Source organism: Drosophila santomea, chromosome 3R (genome assembly GCF_016746245.2).
Source record: "Drosophila santomea strain STO CAGO 1482 chromosome 3R, Prin_Dsan_1.1, whole genome shotgun sequence".
NCBI lineage: Eukaryota > Metazoa > Arthropoda > Insecta > Diptera > Drosophilidae > Drosophila > Drosophila santomea.
Genome location: NC_053019.2, coordinates 24746494 through 24764620, shown reverse-complemented (window position 1 = coordinate 24764620; position 18127 = coordinate 24746494). Strand labels below are relative to the sequence as shown.

Below are 18127 nucleotides of genomic sequence, written 5' to 3'. Positions count from 1 at the left end.
ATAAAATGTGATACGCATTTGACTCCCGCAATCGTCAACAAAATGAATCACGTAATGCGGACTATTTATGGAGCAATATTTGGATTGCATATAGAAGACGATATAAGGAATAATAAAATCATATAACAAAATGACCCATGCAGGCGTATAAGCAAGGGTCTCCGGATGGAATAATGTATATATAAAGTTGGGGAGTATTAAAGAAAGTTTTGTTTGTTGGTGTTATACTGAGCGAAAGAATAAATAAGGAGACAACTTTTAGTGAAGTTACAATCTTAGTTTCTGCGCCTCAGATCCTCTGATTCACTCACACTCTGATTCACTCATCATAAGTCACTCTCTTGTCAATCCTTACCATCGATTAGCGTCAAGGATTGAAGCTCAAGCATTCAGTCAGCTGCACAAGGGCTTTCACCCTTTGGAAAAACACTGCAGCTTCCACATTTGCCCTGGGTGGGAAAAGTTTTTGCATTTAAATAAGTTGCAACAAAGTTGACGGGTGTTCGATTTCTGATACTCTGTGCTATTTTCAATTGAAACATAGTGAGCATGTGCGAATATAATTTCATAAATTATATGTGTGTCCAGGCGATGATATTCGGCTAAAGTTTCAATGGGAAATTGATACAAATTTCGTTTTGCAGAGTTGGCAGGAAGCATTTATGAACGACATTCAATCTGCAAGTTAATTTGTGCCAAAATTACCATGAAAACAATTCGCTTCTGGCGCTTTCTATATTGTTGTTTGCTATTTTTGGCACGTAGCGTGGGGCGGATTTCAATTTTGGTGTGAAAACCCACGCTTCGAAAAGCACAAAACAAAAAATGTGCGAGTAACATAACATCAACTTTATGGCCAGCTGCTATTGTTTTGCTTCGGTGCCATTTTTGTCATCGTCAACGGCCAGAACCTGCTGCCAAAACTTCAATCCTGCTTGGTTACATGTGTCTCCCTTATCGCTTATCATCCTCGTTTTTGTTGGCCTGTCCTACTAAAAGCCTAATTAGACAGTTGGCGGCACCGATAAAGGGGGCCATCGATAAATTTGGCCATGGCCCATCTGAGATTTATGTGACATTTTCGCCTGGATTTGGGGCTTCTGACTCCTGCGGGCTGGTAGGAGAATATTCTTAACTTGAAAAATGTGCCAGGATTAAGGTAATGAGTATGCTTGACCTTAACTAATTTTATTTAAGAGCAGTTATCTGTTAGGCTTTAAGTAGTCTCATAAACGGTTAATTAAGTACTATTGCAAGTTAACTATTTGTCAAAAAATAGAAAAAAATGTTTTATATGTTTAATGTTTAAGGTTTTTTTACATTATTTATTAACATGATGGCTTAATGCGGATACAAAAAAACAGCCAACGAAAAAGTGGGGAAAATGGAAAAAAAGGCATCGGTATCAAGGGACAGACACTCCACTCGAGATAATAATTATCTGATTAATATGAGTAATGGCAGTAATAGCACCATTGAGTTGGGTCGTCAAACTTGTAGTAAAACATACAAAAATATTAAATGGTATCGTATATATTATGTAAAAAGGTTTATTTTTTTATTATTCAAGCACTTAAAAGGAATTAATAATATTTATGCTTTAAATGTACCACTTAAATGGGACTTTAAGCAAGTCAAATAAATAGGTACACTTTGGCATATACATATTGCGCTACTGATTAAAAAGACATCGGGATAATAAATGGCGAAGCAATAACAGTTTAAAATTATTGAGGTGTCAGACGCAGCGATTCATGCATAATTGCACGGCCAATAAAACGTGTGAAATGCCCGTTAAAATGTCAGCAACGATTATTGTATTGGCCTCCAGCCTCTTCGGTGATTAAGCTGCGTGAGTGCTTGAATTAAAAGTAAATTGTTATGTTAAAGCCTTTTGGGCGACGCTGAAAGGCGAAGCAGACAGATCATTAAAAATATGGCTAGCGCAGCAGAAAGCAGCCGCAGTCCTGCGGCAGACAGCTCAGACAGTCAGAGAGTCCTTGCCAGGATATGGACAGACCGGCAGTCAGCACATTAAAGGTAATCACAATATTTATGTGCGTTTAACGAGACACTCGGCAGGCGAAATGGTTGAAACAAATCATTGACAGCTGGCACAGCAGCCACACATTTGCGGTGCTCTTCATTGTACTTTTGTATTTTTGGAACTTTTTTTTTTGCCTTCATGTTTCAAGACATTTGTTTTTTCCTTGTATTGCTGAGGAATTTGCCACAATAAATCAGACTTTTTTTTCTGCCTAAACTCAATCTCTCTGGAGTCAAGTCGTAGGCACATTAAGTTGTGTGAATGTGAATCGTGCAAATTATTTTTTGAAATATTTTATTAAATTCGCATTAGTGATTTGATATTTTTTAGCGATTTTGCAACAAGCGAAAATGCTGTCCTAATCTATTAAGTTTTTATAACGCTATTTGTATTTAAATGTAGGCCATTGTTGGCAAGCAATTAACAGCCATATGTTTTTTGCTCGTCTCTTTGTTGAAAACTTTTTTTGTGAAAATCGGCAATTTTGTTTTGTTTGAGTTTCCTGTGTCAAATTTGTTGGCCACACAAATTTCCAGTAAAAAACGCCCCATTCTGATACATTTAAAAGATTGTAAATCAGTGCGCACTTCTAACGAACTTTGGGTCTAGGCATTGTGACCCAATTTCTCAAACGATTTAACTTGAATAAATAAATTAGCTACATTTATCTGCATTCGGGTGAGCAGAACAACGAAACCGAATGTAAAAGATTCAATTAGGCATATTGGAGTGGCAGCAAATCAGTGGCACATTCAGCTGGAGATGATAAACTTTGGGCTGAAGTTTCCGGCAGCAGTGCAGCATACGAAAATAAATGCGTGGGGAAATGGAAAACCCGGGAAATGTGATAGACAGTCTGTCTGCGTATCTTTACTGCAATCATGAAAGTGTGTGTTTTGCCAAGAAGCGTGGGCGTATTAAAGACAACTTCCTGTTATTGCCGGCCCATCCCATGTCAGTCCCGCCCTTTATTTTTTGGAGCCATCGGCATGTTAAATTTGTGAATTGTAAAGTAACCCAGAAAAGTCAAAAAATCAATGGCGGAGTTTCATTTTTATGTTGGGTCCTCTTTTTATGTCTGTGAAACACGTAAAGTTGCGATTAGCCTGAAGTTCAATGGTAAATGGATACAAATAAATTGTGAGGCTTTCTTTCTCGATAAGAACGTGACGAATGGCAAATCATTGTCCCTTTTTAAGATTTACAGTTCCGTCGATGGATAGCTTTTAAAAAACTAATGTCTTCTGTAATAAAAGAGGCGCGACTTGAAATTAGAAATTTTGATTTTTAAGCCACATTTTCTAACCTGCTCCCATAAAATTCTTCCCCGGTTTTCTATGTGTTGATTTATGAAGTTTGCTTAAGCAGCTGCTAAAGTACAAATATAAAACCGAGAATATCATAATCAATGCATCAAAAACTGTCAGTGGCTGGGAACTGAAACAAACCAAAGCTGGGAATGCGATTTGCAATTTTACACGCACGTATCTCTGTGCAAATATGTATCTTGGGGATGAAATGGGATGGGAATGGCGTTGGATTGGATTGGGCAAATAGAGCTCATACGTGATATGGCTGGCACTTCCATTGCATACATCTGGACTAGCTGTCTTCAGCTCGGATCGCTCCTGCTCCTCCATTTTGCCTAATGTTTTTGACGTGAATGGGTTGGGATGCAAGTGAATACGGTCGTTTGGGAGCTGAAAGGGATTTCTGCTTCAATTCACACAATATCTGTTAAGGAGTACTCCAAGACAAACTTCACCTAACATGTGTTTACACAGCAAACAAATAATGAAAACCTTCTAGACTTTCCTATAAACCACACATATCCTAGGTACTGCTTCGAGTGTGTTAAATTGTTATAATATTTTTCTGCGTGCAATGTTATTTATGCGCATTTTACGGTCCTATTATCGCCACACAAGGACATGATTAGCCTGAGTCCAAAACTTATAAGCTCGTAAAATTGTGTAAAAGGAGACCCCGCATATGTCGGCCGGATTGCATGTCAACGCTGGCCACGGCCAAGTTAACAACTTCATAAATATGTCGAGCATGTGTAGCTCGGATGACTGGCCCCCAAACTCTACGTCCCCAAACCAGAAAACCAGAAAAGTTCTCCTCCTCGGATGGCGGGACCCTCTGGCAGAGATTTGTGCCACATCATCGCTCCTGGCTGACCATTTTTACGCTTCCGTCTAACAACAAAATGGCATTAAACGCAGATCAATCACAATCAACACCGCTGCTGACCCACATATCCCCACAAAGATACATGACTTGTGGTTGTGGAGTAGTTAGAGGAGGGGTTAGAGATTGATTTTGAGTCGGGAATTGAGTTGTCCATATGTATGTAACATATATTGTACAAGTGTTCGGTTCGGTTGAGTGTTGACTGCTCATAACTGACTTTCCACTGATAGTATACCATTCTTTTTTGGGTAGCAAAGTTTTCTATTTACTCGACCTTCTGTGTGTTTTTGTGCCTCGCTATTTCGCCAACTTCCGCACTTGCCGGTCCAACAAATGGAGCAGCAATGGAGCAAAGGAACTTAAGTTTTTCTTTGCCAACAAGTGCACTTGTTCAACTTTATCTTGCCTTAATTTCTCTATTAATTGGCAAACACCATTAAAGCTGGGATTCGGCAAACAGCTATGGTGGCTTTGCTTCTTTTTCCCAGTTGGTGAGTGTAACCGCCACTTTGAGAGAAATTGTCAACTATACATTTCGAAGTGAATTTAATTTTCTGTCAAGTTGCGGGGTCTTTGCCTTGGTTTATTCATGCACATTAGTCTGGTTTGCCTTCTATAACTCACAACTGTAGCTGAGGTCTTTTCAGGTTGAAGTACATTTATTTGTACAGCTTGCGGACATTCTCGGTAATTTAAATGGGTCAAAACGTATCTGGCAAAGTTATTTTCCTATGCATAGCTGTGGTAATTATCCTCAGAAGAAATTCTGTAAACTTAATGGAGTGCTTTATTTTCTAGCTCCTTTACTTTACTAAGTAAGTTTCCGTTTTAATTGAAAATAATTAAATTTCTATTTTCCTGTGTTGTATTTTAACCCAATTGTAATTTAATTTTAGTATAATTAAAGTGTGTTAAGCCAAAACTCAAAGCAACACTTATTTGACATTTCTGGATAAATCTTCAGAGTTCGTAGGTTTTAATTAAAAATTGCTGAGAGTTCACAGTTTTTGTGATACTCAAGAATTTGTGTTGCCTTGGCAATAATTCGTATATATACATATAATTCACATATAAACTGACACGAATGAAGTATTTTAGATCTGCAAACCCGATTACCAATTCAATTTTATAATCAGTTTTTTTCGTTATTATATCAATTTTAATAAGGTAAATTTTAGCACATATTTTCATTAATTTTTCCGTAAATGCCGAAGTTTTCCTTTGCTTCGGTAATTTTTTTGATCGCAATACGACTGGAATATTTTGATAGCTGCTTAACCCAGGAAAAAAACTTAAATTCAATTTAATTCAATTTTATGCACCAATAATAAAGAGGATTTTAATGGATTCCCCCAATGATAGTTTACATTTTAAGCTCGCGTTATTATAATTAAATATATCACAACGAATTTTCTAATAATGCCACAGCCAAATTTCAGGAAATGCCAACCATTGTAATTTAATAAACTTTAGCTGTCATTTTGTAAATATTTTCCCAGAACAGTTACTGCTGTTTATAGTAAATGAGAGGGTCGTGACAACACGGCTAATAATTTGAGAAAAATTTCGATCCGTTTGCAATGTTGGAATAAATGCGAATTGCAATCCTGGTGTAGCAAGCATAATTGAGTCGCATTCGCAAATTGAAATCCAGGCGCGCAAATTAATTGGCGAGCTTAGCATGAGTTCGCATTCAAATGTTAAGATTAATCACTGTCAACTAAATGCGAACGAATATATAAATTGAATAGATACTTAAGCGCTAAGAGGGCGACATGGACACGGAGTCCAAGGCATGGCGCTTAGTAATTGCGCAATCGCGGCGCGATACTCACTCAAACTACTTGCCGTGGCATAAATTGCAATTGCAATTCCAATTGAATATTGTGCACTCGAAATGTAAATGGAAATTGAAATTACACTTTGAATTCAAATTGCAACTGAGTTCGGTGTTAAGAAATGTGTTAAACAAGCGGCACTGTCAATTGGCCAGCGATTTCACCGGAGGCGATTGACTTTGATGAGCTTCGTTTAGTCGGGCTATCAACTAGCTTGTCTTACAAGTGAGTATCTCGATGCTGCACACACGCGTTGGCCCAATATAATGACTTGATTTCTATGCAAAATTAATTGTTACACCTCTGGGCTTTTGTTTGTGTTTTTATATATTTTTTTAAATATTTTTAAAATTATTTTAAAACACTTCGCGGCTTATTGAACAATGTTTTATTTGGCTGCTTGCGTTGTTGACAATTCTTACGCACTTGCCAACGCGATTTTTGCCACGCGGCGTAAACAGATTTCGCGTCTGGTTCAAACAAAATTTCGCATTGAACTGAATTTCTGTGTGTGGCATCGTCGTGCGGATTTTCCTGTTTGGGCTGCTGCTGCTGCGGCTTCTGATGTTGCTGCTGCTGCTGCTGTTGCTGCGGCTGGTGTTGCTGCTGCTGCTCTTACTGTTGCTGTTGCTGCTGGCACGTTGACGATGGCAACACGAAGGCACACGACAAGTGACCTGCCTGATTTCACCCCACATTTTCAGTTAGCCGGCTAAAGAAGCCGACAACTGAGCGGGCCAAAACAGCTGTTCTTTGTTTATGTTGCCGGCTAACAAGAGCTTATTGTTGAGCAACATTCTGCGGGTTGCGAGCTTTCTTATCACACGCTGATAACAGCACCGCATGATAAGCTGGATACCAGTTTTACCTATGCAAAATAAAGCATTAATGTAGTACTATTACCTATTAAGAGCATTGCACTCTCCTACAAATTGCAGCGCCATGTTTATGACTTTAATTGATCCCCAGTGAAGTGAGGCAACAAAAAATTCTGCTGACCCAAATACCAAAAAATTGTATTTTCAGTTCATTCAGTTTTCTGTGAACAGGCAAAATACAACAAAAACAAATAATACAAAAAGGGAAACACGTACCCCACTGATCTTCAGTGCGTATAAAAAATGGGCAACATAAAGAAATGCTGCGTTCTGAATTCGTGACAAAAAGCCATCAAAATTCAGAAAACAATCATCAACAATCAAAGTCGAGTCGAGTAATTTTTTATTAAAAGCCGAAACAAAACAAAGCGACAGCAGCTGCATTTATGAGAATGAGCCAATGAGCCACTCGATTCGAATCGAATTGCAAAATTTGTTGGAAACTTTGGCAGCATCGCATAAATAAGCAAATTTATTTTTGCGATATCTGTAGCGGCAATTTATTTCGTTGTAGCATTTATTTATTGTGAACATTTTGTCATAAAGCACACGGCCGAGAATGACGGAGAACAGGATGAAATTCTCGCTCGTCATGTTCGTCTGTCAGCGGAGATACTTTTAAATAAATAAGCAGCAATAAATAGCTCTTAAATTAAGCAAATAAATAGGCGTACAATTATTTACTCGCCGGTCGTATTAATATATGTACTTTTTAATATAAATACAATCGAGATAGATGAAAAATCACAAGCTAGTCGATAGATGGATGCTCTTAATGGGTAAATATAGCCTTATTTTAGAAGTTAAATTTATTAGAATAAGCTATAAGACTTTCAAATGTACTGAAAAAACAATTTGATGGTTTGTCATCAAATAAAATTATGTTTTTGTTCTGTTATCTGCCTCAATTTTAATGTACTCTACGATTTCTTATGATTTGTCATCCTTGATTCAACTTAACAATAAAAGTGCTCAGTTCTAAAGTTCTCATAAAATTGCTTAGCCATTAAACCAAAAATAGAAGGCTAAAATCGTGCAAGTGACGTATTACGGGTGGGCAGCCGCAAAGTATTCGGAAAATCTTGAAAAGTCTTAAGGATCTCGTTGACAGGCGACAAATTTATGCGTGAGAGAAACGCAACAGCACTCACTTGCCTTTTAATTGACTCGGCCTGCAATTAAAAATAAAGAAGTGCCAGTGCAAACATTTCTTATTTCATGTGCATTGCGAAAGCTGTACAATTTGTGGTCACCATTTGGATGATTTATCTGCGCTGCGGGGCGTCTTTTCTGGGTGATAAATTTCTTGGAAATGTCTCCGCCTTAAGCAATTCTAATGCCGCGTACCATTAAAATTTATCGTTTCGCATAATGCTAATGACTAATATTAATTTTGGGATGGCTCACGTTTTGCTTTCCACAATGCTTCTGCAAGTCAGTTGGCATTTTGCAGATAAACAGTCCATTGAATGGAACAGCGGCCAATCAAGTCGGTTTTGCCGGGAACAACTAATAAGGGTGATTATTTTTTCTATCACCATGACAATGTCGACATGCACGTCATTCAGATGTTACTCAAAGGCTTAATGGCAGCTTCTGTGCGCATTTGCAACAAATAAAGCCCGTCTGACCTTTGTTGCTTCCTCGAACGTTGCAATATTTATGCGCACACGCACACACATGCAGTGGACGGAAATTCAAGGCTCAACTGCAGGCCAGGATCTTAAATTATAGTCAACTGTCGTCGGCCGTTCATGGTTCATTAATATTTATGACTAGGGGTACACACCAAACGAATTAAATGAGCTGTTCTGGGGGGCCGTTTAGGGGATAGGAAACTGAGAAGGGTGTGCATTAAATGAAAATTATTTCCACAGATATTATCTCGTTTCTAATAACATTCGCATGCAACAGATTGTCAACAAAATGATTTGCTGCCAGAAAGGGGAGAAGGCCTCCTGCAGTGACACGCAGCACACGCGTCGTATGCGCAATTTGCATAATGAGGATGTGAGGCAAGGAGTTGGTATGGACATCATCATGGGTTTTCCGTTTCAAGGCACCGTCCCCACGGACAGATGACCCAATTTTTAAGGGTCCTTCAGCACTTCACTTCAGCACGCCTTTCCAAATCCCTTTCGCTTTGCATTCCCTTTATGTCTTAAGTGTCTGTAACCTGAGGCTAAGCGGTCTATTTTCAGCTGTCCAGACATGGCCTTAAAGCTAGTTGCCTACTTAAGGATTTCTCCAACGCCTTCGAATCATTCGCCTTGGATACACGGCAGCTCGATGAGGTTCAAAGGTAAATAATCGGATAAATATTTGTAATAATTTCTTGAACGATGAACCACTTCCAAGCGAACATCAAGTGGCATCCACACCAAATCCACGCCCATACCCATACCCATACCCATACCCACACCCACTTCCACACGCACAATCAGATGCAGCTCATTAGCATTTGATTTGGCATCGAATCGAAGAAATATTTCCGGCAAAACGGGCAAACATTGAACCTTTGCTCTGTGTCATTGCCATTTGCGGTTAGTTGAGCGGCAAAAGGTAAACAAATTTACGGGAAAACTCCCTCACCACCTGTGGTTTGAATAATGAAGAGGTCTTTGAGGTGTGAAAATAAATTTGGTAGCTAGCGAAGCGCTGCAGTGAGCAATCAATATGAATGCCATTTTGATGCGGAGATCTATCATTCAGTGTATATACAGTCCATGCTGTTTGTATAAGGAAGCTAATCAAATGTGTTGGACCCATTTTGAAAAATAACCATAATTCCGAAATTACCGTTTGTTGATAAATCCGGAATACGACGTAAATTGATCAATTGATCAAAACAATGTTTCACTTTACTGAAAAGATTTACACAGCTGTGGTACATATGTACAAACTTTTTAAAATATGGAGCATGTTTTCCTCGTATTTTTCCAATATCCAATCTATCTAGTAGGCAATTGTAATAACTTTCAGCATTTTGCTATGCGTCTGTTTCATTTTAGCTAAGTCCCCCAAAGAACATACATAAATGTAAAATATTTCAAATACAGTTTATACATTATTGTGCATTTGCGTTTATTGGTACAACTCGAGGTCAACGAAAGTTTGTTTTGGTAAGGTAAACAGCCCTTGGATGAAGATGGTGCGCCCAATGCGTCGCAAGGGAATCGAGGAGGTGTACGGATCCAAAATGGATGCCTTGCATCCAGTCAAGTCGGTGGCGATCTCCCATGCAGGTATGACCAAGAAAACAGGGAGGACCGAGAGATCGGGTCCAGGCGGTGCAACTGGCGGTGGTGGAACCATTAGCTCCCGACAAGCCGATGCTCGCACTCAGCGCAGTTTTGTCACCGAAAATGATTACTACATCACCACAAATCTGCCGTTGACGGCGGCCAATCTGCGAAATTCACCCGGTTCGATGGCCCAGCCATCAATATCGCAGATGATTCCCGGCCATATCCAGCCATCGCCATATAACGCCATGTCCTCGAGGCGGAACCAAATGGCCAACAAGGCCAGTGCCCGTCAGCCGCCGATGAACAAGGTGCCGCATTTTAGCCCAGCCGACGGCACGGTGAACAATAATGGCTATGGCATGTCCAAGCCGAAGGAGACATACCGAATGCAGCACCGCGCAAAGGGCAATACTCAGAGGCACGACTATCCCATGGACGACAACGGCGACTACTCCGATAAGGAACTAATGGTGCCCCAGCAGGGAAACATGGCCAATATGCGCCGGCACAATCAGCATACCCATGCCCATCAAATGCAAATGCAAATGCAGTCCGGAGTTATGCAGCATCCGCCGCAGCACCAGCTCCACCAGCAGCAGCAGATGTCCACTCACAACCAGCTCAAGCAGCAGCAGCTGCAGCAACAGCAGCGCCTCCAGCATTCGCATCCGCATCCACATCCACATCCACATCCGCATCAGAAGCAGTCGCGTGGACGACAGCCGGTTCCGACGAGCAAGGTGCACGTGAGTACCGCCGATGACGATGAGGAGAAGGAGGACGATCCTGAGGAGTTCTTCGAGCTGATTCGCCAGACCGTACAGACGGCCGTAGGAGTGAGTTTTGCACACATTCATTAACTTGTTATTTAATTATACATTACACATTCTCATTAGAACACCATATCCGATGCTCTGGGAAAGAACTTTCGTGATCTGAGCCACAAGATCGAAAGATTCTCGGGCGAGTTGAAGCAGACGAACGAGAACCTGGACAGGCTGCAGGAACAAGTCACTAGTAGTGAGTTATTTACCCTTAATTTTTGAAATTTTTAACCATTTTTTGGCACTTGCAGAGGTAGTTTACTACGGCGAGGAAAACTCGCGACACTTTCGGTACTTGTGCATGAAGTCCGAGTACGATAAAATGTTTTACCAGCACCAATCGCTGATGAATGGAAAGCCAACTCCCGAGATGTTGAGTCTTTCGAAGGCGAATCTAGAAGCAACAGCCTCAGCCACCCAGAATTTAACACGAAAACCATCGAAACAACAAGCAAGCAAAGTGTTGAGGAATCAAAGCAAAATGCCTATTACCACAAAAAAGGACTTGAACGAGTCCGTGAAGAACTCCAGTGCCTATCGTAGCATTTCCAAAGCACAGCAGCCAGCTGCACGAAAATCCTCATCGGATCAAAGTTTAGTTGTAAAATCCTCTGAAGTGGGCGTGCGTGAAGTTCTGGATCATATTCAGCGCTATTGCAATCAGGTGCAAATGAAAGATATGAATGGTCAAATGGCAGCTGAACTGCCCAATCTCGAGGACATCTTGTTACCGAAGAATTCCATCGGCGGACTTTGCGAACCAGCAGCCATAAGCTCCAGAACCATCGCTGGCGGTCAGAAGAATAAAAAGGATGACGACACAGAGATGGAAACGCCCCTCGATAGTACGGATGAGACCTACACCGAAGTGGACGACTTCCAGTTCTCCTCGGACATCTCGACCTGCAGCGAGGACGACGACTGTGGCCTCAAGTATCCAAGTGGAGCAACCACATCCCGGCCGAACCGCAAATTAAATCGAAGGGCAGCCAACAAAGGCGCCGGAGATGGTCAGTAATGCCACTTGGACTATATACATATATATATATAATGCTCAGCATATTGGACAAACGAATGAGCATTTAAACTGAAGGAATGAAGACTTTCTTAGCAATCGCCTTAATACTTATTTCAATATTACTTTTGGAATGACCTAAATTTTTCCGATAACGTAAAACATAAAAAATGTAATCATATTTTTCGACAAATTAGCCATAGGTTATCGTACCTAGCGTACATGTATTCACTTAATTTATCTTCAGGATCACAATTAAACAATGTTCAAAATTCAAAACCAGCTTACATTCTTATTATTATACACACCTATAAATATGAAAAGCTTACATTGAGCATAAAACTGACCTATTTGGCCCTTGGCAATCCCAATCCCCGCTTAGTAATGCCCATTGGTGTCACTAATAACTGCATATTATATTGACTGCAAAGCAAGAACCAACTGAGCTGGCCAAAACAAGGCATCACCCACCCCCAGGCAACCGGGTAAAACTGAGTCGAGTGGAAAATAAGGCCTAAGACCACCCCCTAGCCACTAACCACTAACCTGCAGCTGCATTTTTATGGGCTTACGAGTGTCGCGGTTCTGCCAGTTCTTCCGCTAGTTCAGTTGGCCAAAACCGTTTAAACGTGGCTGTGGTCCGTCGGTGACATATTGGTGCGTCTATCCAATGTATAATAAATATTTAAATAACATAACAAAAATCGAAATAAGACAAAATGGTGAAACTTTTATTACTTTTCGGCCAATTAAAGTTAAACCCCTAGAGGAAAAGAGCTCTAAATTAAACTTATGCAACGCGGTCAAATGAAAATGCTTGTTTTTCAACTGATGTTGCGTTTGACGTGAATTAAAAGTGTTATGCAAAACCCCGAAACCCGGAAAAGCGCCCAACGAATGTCAAAGCCCAAGGCCCGAGTGTCGTTTCTATTTCCAAGGATATTCCACTGAACATTTGCATTGGATAGCCATAAAATAAAATGCAGCATTTTGTGCATGTGATAAACCAAAAAGGATAGCAAACATTGTGCAAGCCATCAAGTGCTGAACTGTAAGACTGGCCAAAATTGCAATTACTGATCGGCACCTTTGACAGGCCACCCTTATTCGCCCTGAAACCCGAAACCCGTAACCCTTTGGCCCAGCAAGTTGGCTAATTGCAATGACCAATATTTGAACTGGCTTCGGGGTGTACATATTTATTTTTATAATTATGGGAAATTGTACACTCGACGCGGAAAGCACTCAATTTTTGTGAGTGACTGTTTGAGCCAATAACCATAACAACCAGCGAGTGCCGGGCCTAAGCCAAGTTAGTCAAAACAAAACGGCCAAAACAGGTGCAAAACATTGCCACATCGGTGTTCCGCCTTCGGTTTTCCAGGGGGTGTGTTCGAAAACGGAAAAACTAAAATAAAATAAACTGAACTGAACTGAAATAGAGACAAAAAAAATCGAATAGAATATAATTGCATTGTGCGGGCCACTGCAATACTGCACCCGTTAACACAGGGGCTTACCAAATCAAATTGGTTGTTCGCGGGCCAACAATAAATGTATATATATGTGTGTATGGTTTGAGTGCTGCGTACATCACTGGGCAAATATAAAACGAGAAACGTTTAATTGACCCTAAAATCACTGAGGCGTTCAATGTGTGTTCCCTTGTTCTTCTATATTTTTTTTGTTGCCAATGGCTGTTACCAAAACTAATGTGGCTCTGACTGTCGGAGGGCCCAGTGCGTGAATCTGTGTAATGAGTATGTGCAGTGCCATAAATTCCAGATTTCGGCTTCCACAAAAAACTCTATTGATTTTCCCGAAGTGAGAGAATATGCGAAACAGAAATATTTTCCACCGCATTACTTTTGCACTGATAGTGGGGAAAATCACGAAGAAACAGACATGGAAAAGTGGAAACTGTGCCAAGCCAAAGTCTGTGTTGGTGTGACAATTTTTAATGCGATTAAAGTGCAGCACTCTCCATGCAGTCGGCAAAATGGTTAAAGTGGCCGGCAAAAAAATGGCAACAGTTAAAAATAAAAAATACAATACAAATGCACAATGGCTAATATCCAACTTACCAGTTTCTTTCTCCCTTTTAGCAACCAAAAATAAAATAAAATGATATCAATTATCAGTACATGTTGAAGGAAAGACTGTTGCGCTGCTTAATTATCAACGGACATTTTGTGTATTTAATTAAAATCCTTTAAAACTTTAAAAATGAAGGTCAAGGAAGCATTGCAATCTGGACGGAGAAAGCCATTACCAGTGGGTAAGTGCTCAGTAAATGTCGTAAGGCAGCAGTGAAGTGCAATGGAATGAATGGCAACTTGAGAGGATTTTTTATACCGAGAGTATTTCAAGACCTGTATTTTTCTGGAAATGCCATTCATGTTTGATTTGGTGGTTGAAAATTCTTGTGCATATTTGATTCAACTATAATTCAATCAATTACCATTTCAATCGTCTTGGCATTCAGCAAGCCACCAAGCCAACCAGAACAAAGGCACTTTAATTTATAGGAAGGAATCAACTGGTTGTTCATTTAGACAAGTGTTCCGAATATACGAAGATTAATTTAATAACACTTACGAATAAGGTTTAATTCAAAGTACTCCTCCACAGCTCTCCTGTGCATCCTAGTCACAGTGCTCTGCATCTTGGAGTGCCATGGAGTAGAGCTGACATCACCCACCAAGAAGTCCGCTCCCCTTCGAATAACCAAACCACAGCCCACAAGTCAGCAGGCCAAGCCCACCAGTATTACCACAAAGGCCCCAACCACGGTGGCTTCAACCACCGATGATGAAGTCTCCAGCTCCGTGGATGGTCAGCTGGCCCAACTCATCTCATCCACAACCGAGGGAGCCAGCAGTGGAACAACTGCCAGTCTGGTGCCGGAAATATGTCTCAATGGTCTGCAGTTGACGGTGAACAGTGCGGATGAGGGAACGGTTATACGGAAGCAGGAGGAGTTTGTCAGGATACTCGAAGGAGATGTGGTGCTCAGTGTCCTGACCAAGGACCCCGACTCCGCGTTGTTCGTTATCAATCGTGTGAACCAGGCCAATCTTATTATGGCAGACTTTGAAATTGGTTTGTAGAGAATTGCTGTTTATATGTATATATGCATTAAAAACAAATCTATATTATTGCATTGCAGGAATTCGCGCCATCAGCATCGACAACGCCAGCTTGGCCGAGAACTTGCTGCTCCAAGAGGTGCAGTTTCTGCAGCAGTGCACGACGTACTCGATGGGCATATTCGTGGACTGGGAGCTGTACAAACAACTGGAGTCTGTTATCAAGGACTTGGAATACAATATCTGGCCCATACCGGGAACGCGGGCGCATCTTTTTCCCAAGGTTGCGCACTTGCTGCATCAAATGCCTTGGGGCGAAAAAATCGCATCCGTGGAAATAGCAACCGAAACGCTGGAGATGTACAATGAATTCATGGAAGCCGCTCGCCAGGAGCACATGTGCCTCATGCACTTCAAGAGTGACGAGAATGTTTACATAATGTTTGGCAACAAGCTGGCTAGTCACTTCAAGGAAAACGGCACTCTCTTTTCCGTGCCCACCGATAGAACAGACGATGAATTTCTGGCAGGTGGGTAGTGACATCATTCATTCAAGTTAATGATTAACCTTTTATAATTTCCCTTACTCCTTGTTCGTTTTCTTTTTAGACCTACCAAACAGAGCTTTTGTCCTGATGGAAAACGAAATCGACCTGAGCACTGCCGTGGAATTGGACGCCACGCCCACCGCTCTGGACGAGATCCTGATCGGGAAGAGTGTGGTGCCATCGCGAGTCCTCAGCTTCGCCGGCTCCATAATCGACCTGATGAACTGGCTGCGCGGATCCCTGTCCAAGCACTGTAAGCGAGGCGAGGAGCACGACTTGTATGTGCTGGAGAGCTGCTTCAACTTCCTGAACTTCATCGAGGACTGGCGGACATCGGAGTACCGACAAGCCCATGATACGGCTGAGATCCTGTCGCTGCTGCTGATGCGCAAGCTGGGCACCTCCATGAACTTTCAGATGTACCAGAAGAAAGTGCTGACGCTGGACAAGATCACGGGGGAATCACGTACCGAACTGCGTGAGATTGCGTCGCAGAACTTTGTGACCAATGTGACCACGTACTATCACTACAATCGGGACAATCACACCAGTTTGGAGCTGAAGACGAAGTTCGGTCAGGTGTTCAACTGCCAGTACAGTGCCGGTGATAATAGGCGGTATCCATTCCTGTTCGATGGCGAATCCGTGATGTTCTGGCGCATCAAGATGGACACATGGGTGGCAACTGGGCTGACGGCTGCTATCCTGGGCCTGATTGCCACGCTGGCCATCCTGGTGTTCATTGTGGTGCGCATCTCGTTGGGCGACGTCTTCGAGGGCAATCCGGCCACCTCGATTCTCCTCCTACTCTCCCTAATCCTGGTCTTCTGCTCCTTTGTGCCCTTTTCGATTGAATACGTGGGTGAGCAGCGCAATTCGCATGTGACCTTCGAGGATGCCCAGACTCTGAATACCCTGTGTGCGGTTAGGGTGTTCATCATGACCCTGGTCTATTGTTTTGTGTTTTCCCTGCTCCTCTGTCGTGCCGTGATGTTGGCTTCGATTGGCTCCGAAGGTGGCTTCCTATCCCACGTGAATGGCTATATCCAGGCGGTGATTTGTGCCTTCAGTGTTGTGGCCCAAGTGGGCATGTCCGTGCAACTTCTGGTCGTGATGCACGTCGCCTCGGAGACCGTGTCCTGCGAGAATATTTACTACGGCCGTTGGTTGTGGGGCCTATTGGCCTACGACTTTGCGCTGCTGTGCTGTGTGGGCGCCTTGATACCCTCTATATACAGATCCCAACGTAACTATCGGGAGGGCATACTCATTGTCATTGGATCGGTTCTCATTATGGTGATTTGGGTGGCCTGGATAGCGCTATCCCTGTTCGGGGACGAGTGGAGGGATGCGGCCATTCCATTGGGATTGCAGGCCTCTGGTTGGGCGGTGCTGGTGGGCATCCTGATACCGCGCACCTTCCTCATCGTAAGGGGTATCGAGCGGTCGGATATTGCCCAAGCTCTGCCTTCACTCACTTCGCTGGCTTTCGCCCAGAACAATCAATACTCCTCAGAACAGGTAGGTTGGCAGAAAATTACCAAAATAAAAAACTTGCCTGATTAACTTAAAAATCTATTCTTACAGAGTGTTTACGAGTGCGTGAATCCCGCCATGCGGCACTGTTCCCAGGAGGAGGTGAACCACCAATCGCCCAGTGAGATTCCCACGTTACCCCTTCGAGGAGGTGGCCCACGTCGCCAGCAGTTCTTCGCCAATCTCCGCCAGGCCAATGCCAACATCAATCCACAACGTCCTCCACCTCGACCACAGCAGAGTCCATCCCGATCCTCGGTGTCCTCGCTGCCGCCCTCGCCCGACCACAACAAGATTACCCGTTTTTAGCCCAAGGGTGTGCAGTAAGGCACTTCTAGTCAACGCTCCCAGAACGTGAATTCAGCTAAGAACTGTCCAACATTTTGAATCACTGACGAACCAAGAACCTATAGAAGTTGATTAAATACATAATAAATCGATACAAATTAATATAGTCACAGGAATTTTTGTGGCCCTTCAATCTGAGTCAAACCGCTCCTGTAATTTTTTCATCGTACAACATATATTTGGCAGAACGGTTTGTGCGCCAGCTAAGTGAAAGCTGCGAAAGCTCAGCGACTTTCGCCTCCTGGCTCTTTCTTAATCGGGCTATAACTCTAATTGGCTGGGCAAACACGTGACAGGGCAAACAACGAAAGCTAGACGAGCCATAGGAAAAATCATCTAAGGCGAAACAGCGACGGCAATCACAGGAGCCGATATCCTTGTGCGTCACGCGACATTGGACGCCCATTTGTTTGGCCTTGGATGAGTGGGTGAGTTTGTGAGTGGGTGTTGAGAGGGGGGGTGATGGTCCCAGGAGGACGCTGACGTCAGGGTGACACTGGCCGGGGCAAGAACATTGACCATGGCACATGGACAAATGCGCAACAAGATATGCTATCAAG

The 18127-nt window shown here is 42.3% G+C and overlaps 3 protein-coding genes across 4 annotated transcripts in view; 2 read left to right on the top strand and 1 right to left on the bottom strand.

Moving 5' to 3' along the window:
* LOC120451787 (cardioacceleratory peptide receptor) overlaps nucleotides 1–6540 on the bottom strand; it is a 33268-nt gene extending 26728 nt beyond the window's left edge. Inside the window, exon 1 of the mRNA XM_039635738.2 lies at nucleotides 6079–6540. The gene's annotated coding sequence lies outside the window, so the exon portion shown is untranslated. The remainder of the gene's footprint in view (nucleotides 1–6078) is intronic.
* A 3412-nt stretch (nucleotides 6541–9952) lies between these two features.
* On the top strand, nucleotides 9953–12328 carry LOC120452457. Its single transcript, XM_039636687.2, has 3 exons — nucleotides 9953–11043; nucleotides 11104–11227; nucleotides 11283–12328. The coding sequence occupies exons 1-3, from the start codon at nucleotides 10102–10104 to the stop codon at nucleotides 12047–12049; spliced, it is 1833 nt and encodes a 610-aa protein (XP_039492621.1). The 5' UTR covers nucleotides 9953–10101; the 3' UTR covers nucleotides 12050–12328.
* A 312-nt stretch (nucleotides 12329–12640) lies between these two features.
* Nucleotides 12641–17671, top strand: LOC120452456 (protein bride of sevenless). Of its 2 annotated transcripts, none has more exons than XM_039636685.1 (6): nucleotides 12641–12703; nucleotides 14152–14324; nucleotides 14678–15148; nucleotides 15216–15665; nucleotides 15745–17204; nucleotides 17271–17671. In XM_039636685.1, the coding sequence occupies exons 2-6, from the start codon at nucleotides 14273–14275 to the stop codon at nucleotides 17526–17528; spliced, it is 2691 nt and encodes an 896-aa protein (XP_039492619.1). In that variant the 5' UTR covers nucleotides 12641–12703; nucleotides 14152–14272; the 3' UTR covers nucleotides 17529–17671. The 2 variants fall into 2 exon arrangements, with proteins under 2 accessions (XP_039492619.1, XP_039492620.1); XM_039636686.1 differs by having other exon boundaries at nucleotides 12658–12718.
* The last annotated feature ends 456 nt before the right edge of the window (nucleotides 17672–18127 follow it).

What these genes read in the sequence shown, in the direction of transcription:
- LOC120452456 (XM_039636685.1), top strand. Translation starts at nt 14,273, where the DNA reads ATGAAGGTCAAGGAAGCATTGCAATCTGGACGGAGAAAGCCATTACCA. An exon ending in GAGAAAGCCATTACCAGTGG is followed by an intron (nt 14,325 to 14,677) that starts GTAAGTGCTCAG and finishes ACTCCTCCACAG; the next exon opens with CTCTCCTGTGCATCCTAGTC. An exon ending in AGACGATGAATTTCTGGCAG is followed by an intron (nt 15,666 to 15,744) that starts GTGGGTAGTGAC and finishes TTTTCTTTTTAG; the next exon opens with ACCTACCAAACAGAGCTTTT.
- LOC120452457 (XM_039636687.2), top strand. Translation starts at nt 10,102, where the DNA reads ATGAAGATGGTGCGCCCAATGCGTCGCAAGGGAATCGAGGAGGTGTAC. An exon ending in CCGTACAGACGGCCGTAGGA is followed by an intron (nt 11,044 to 11,103) that starts GTGAGTTTTGCA and finishes CATTCTCATTAG; the next exon opens with AACACCATATCCGATGCTCT. An exon ending in GCAGGAACAAGTCACTAGTA is followed by an intron (nt 11,228 to 11,282) that starts GTGAGTTATTTA and finishes TGGCACTTGCAG; the next exon opens with AGGTAGTTTACTACGGCGAG.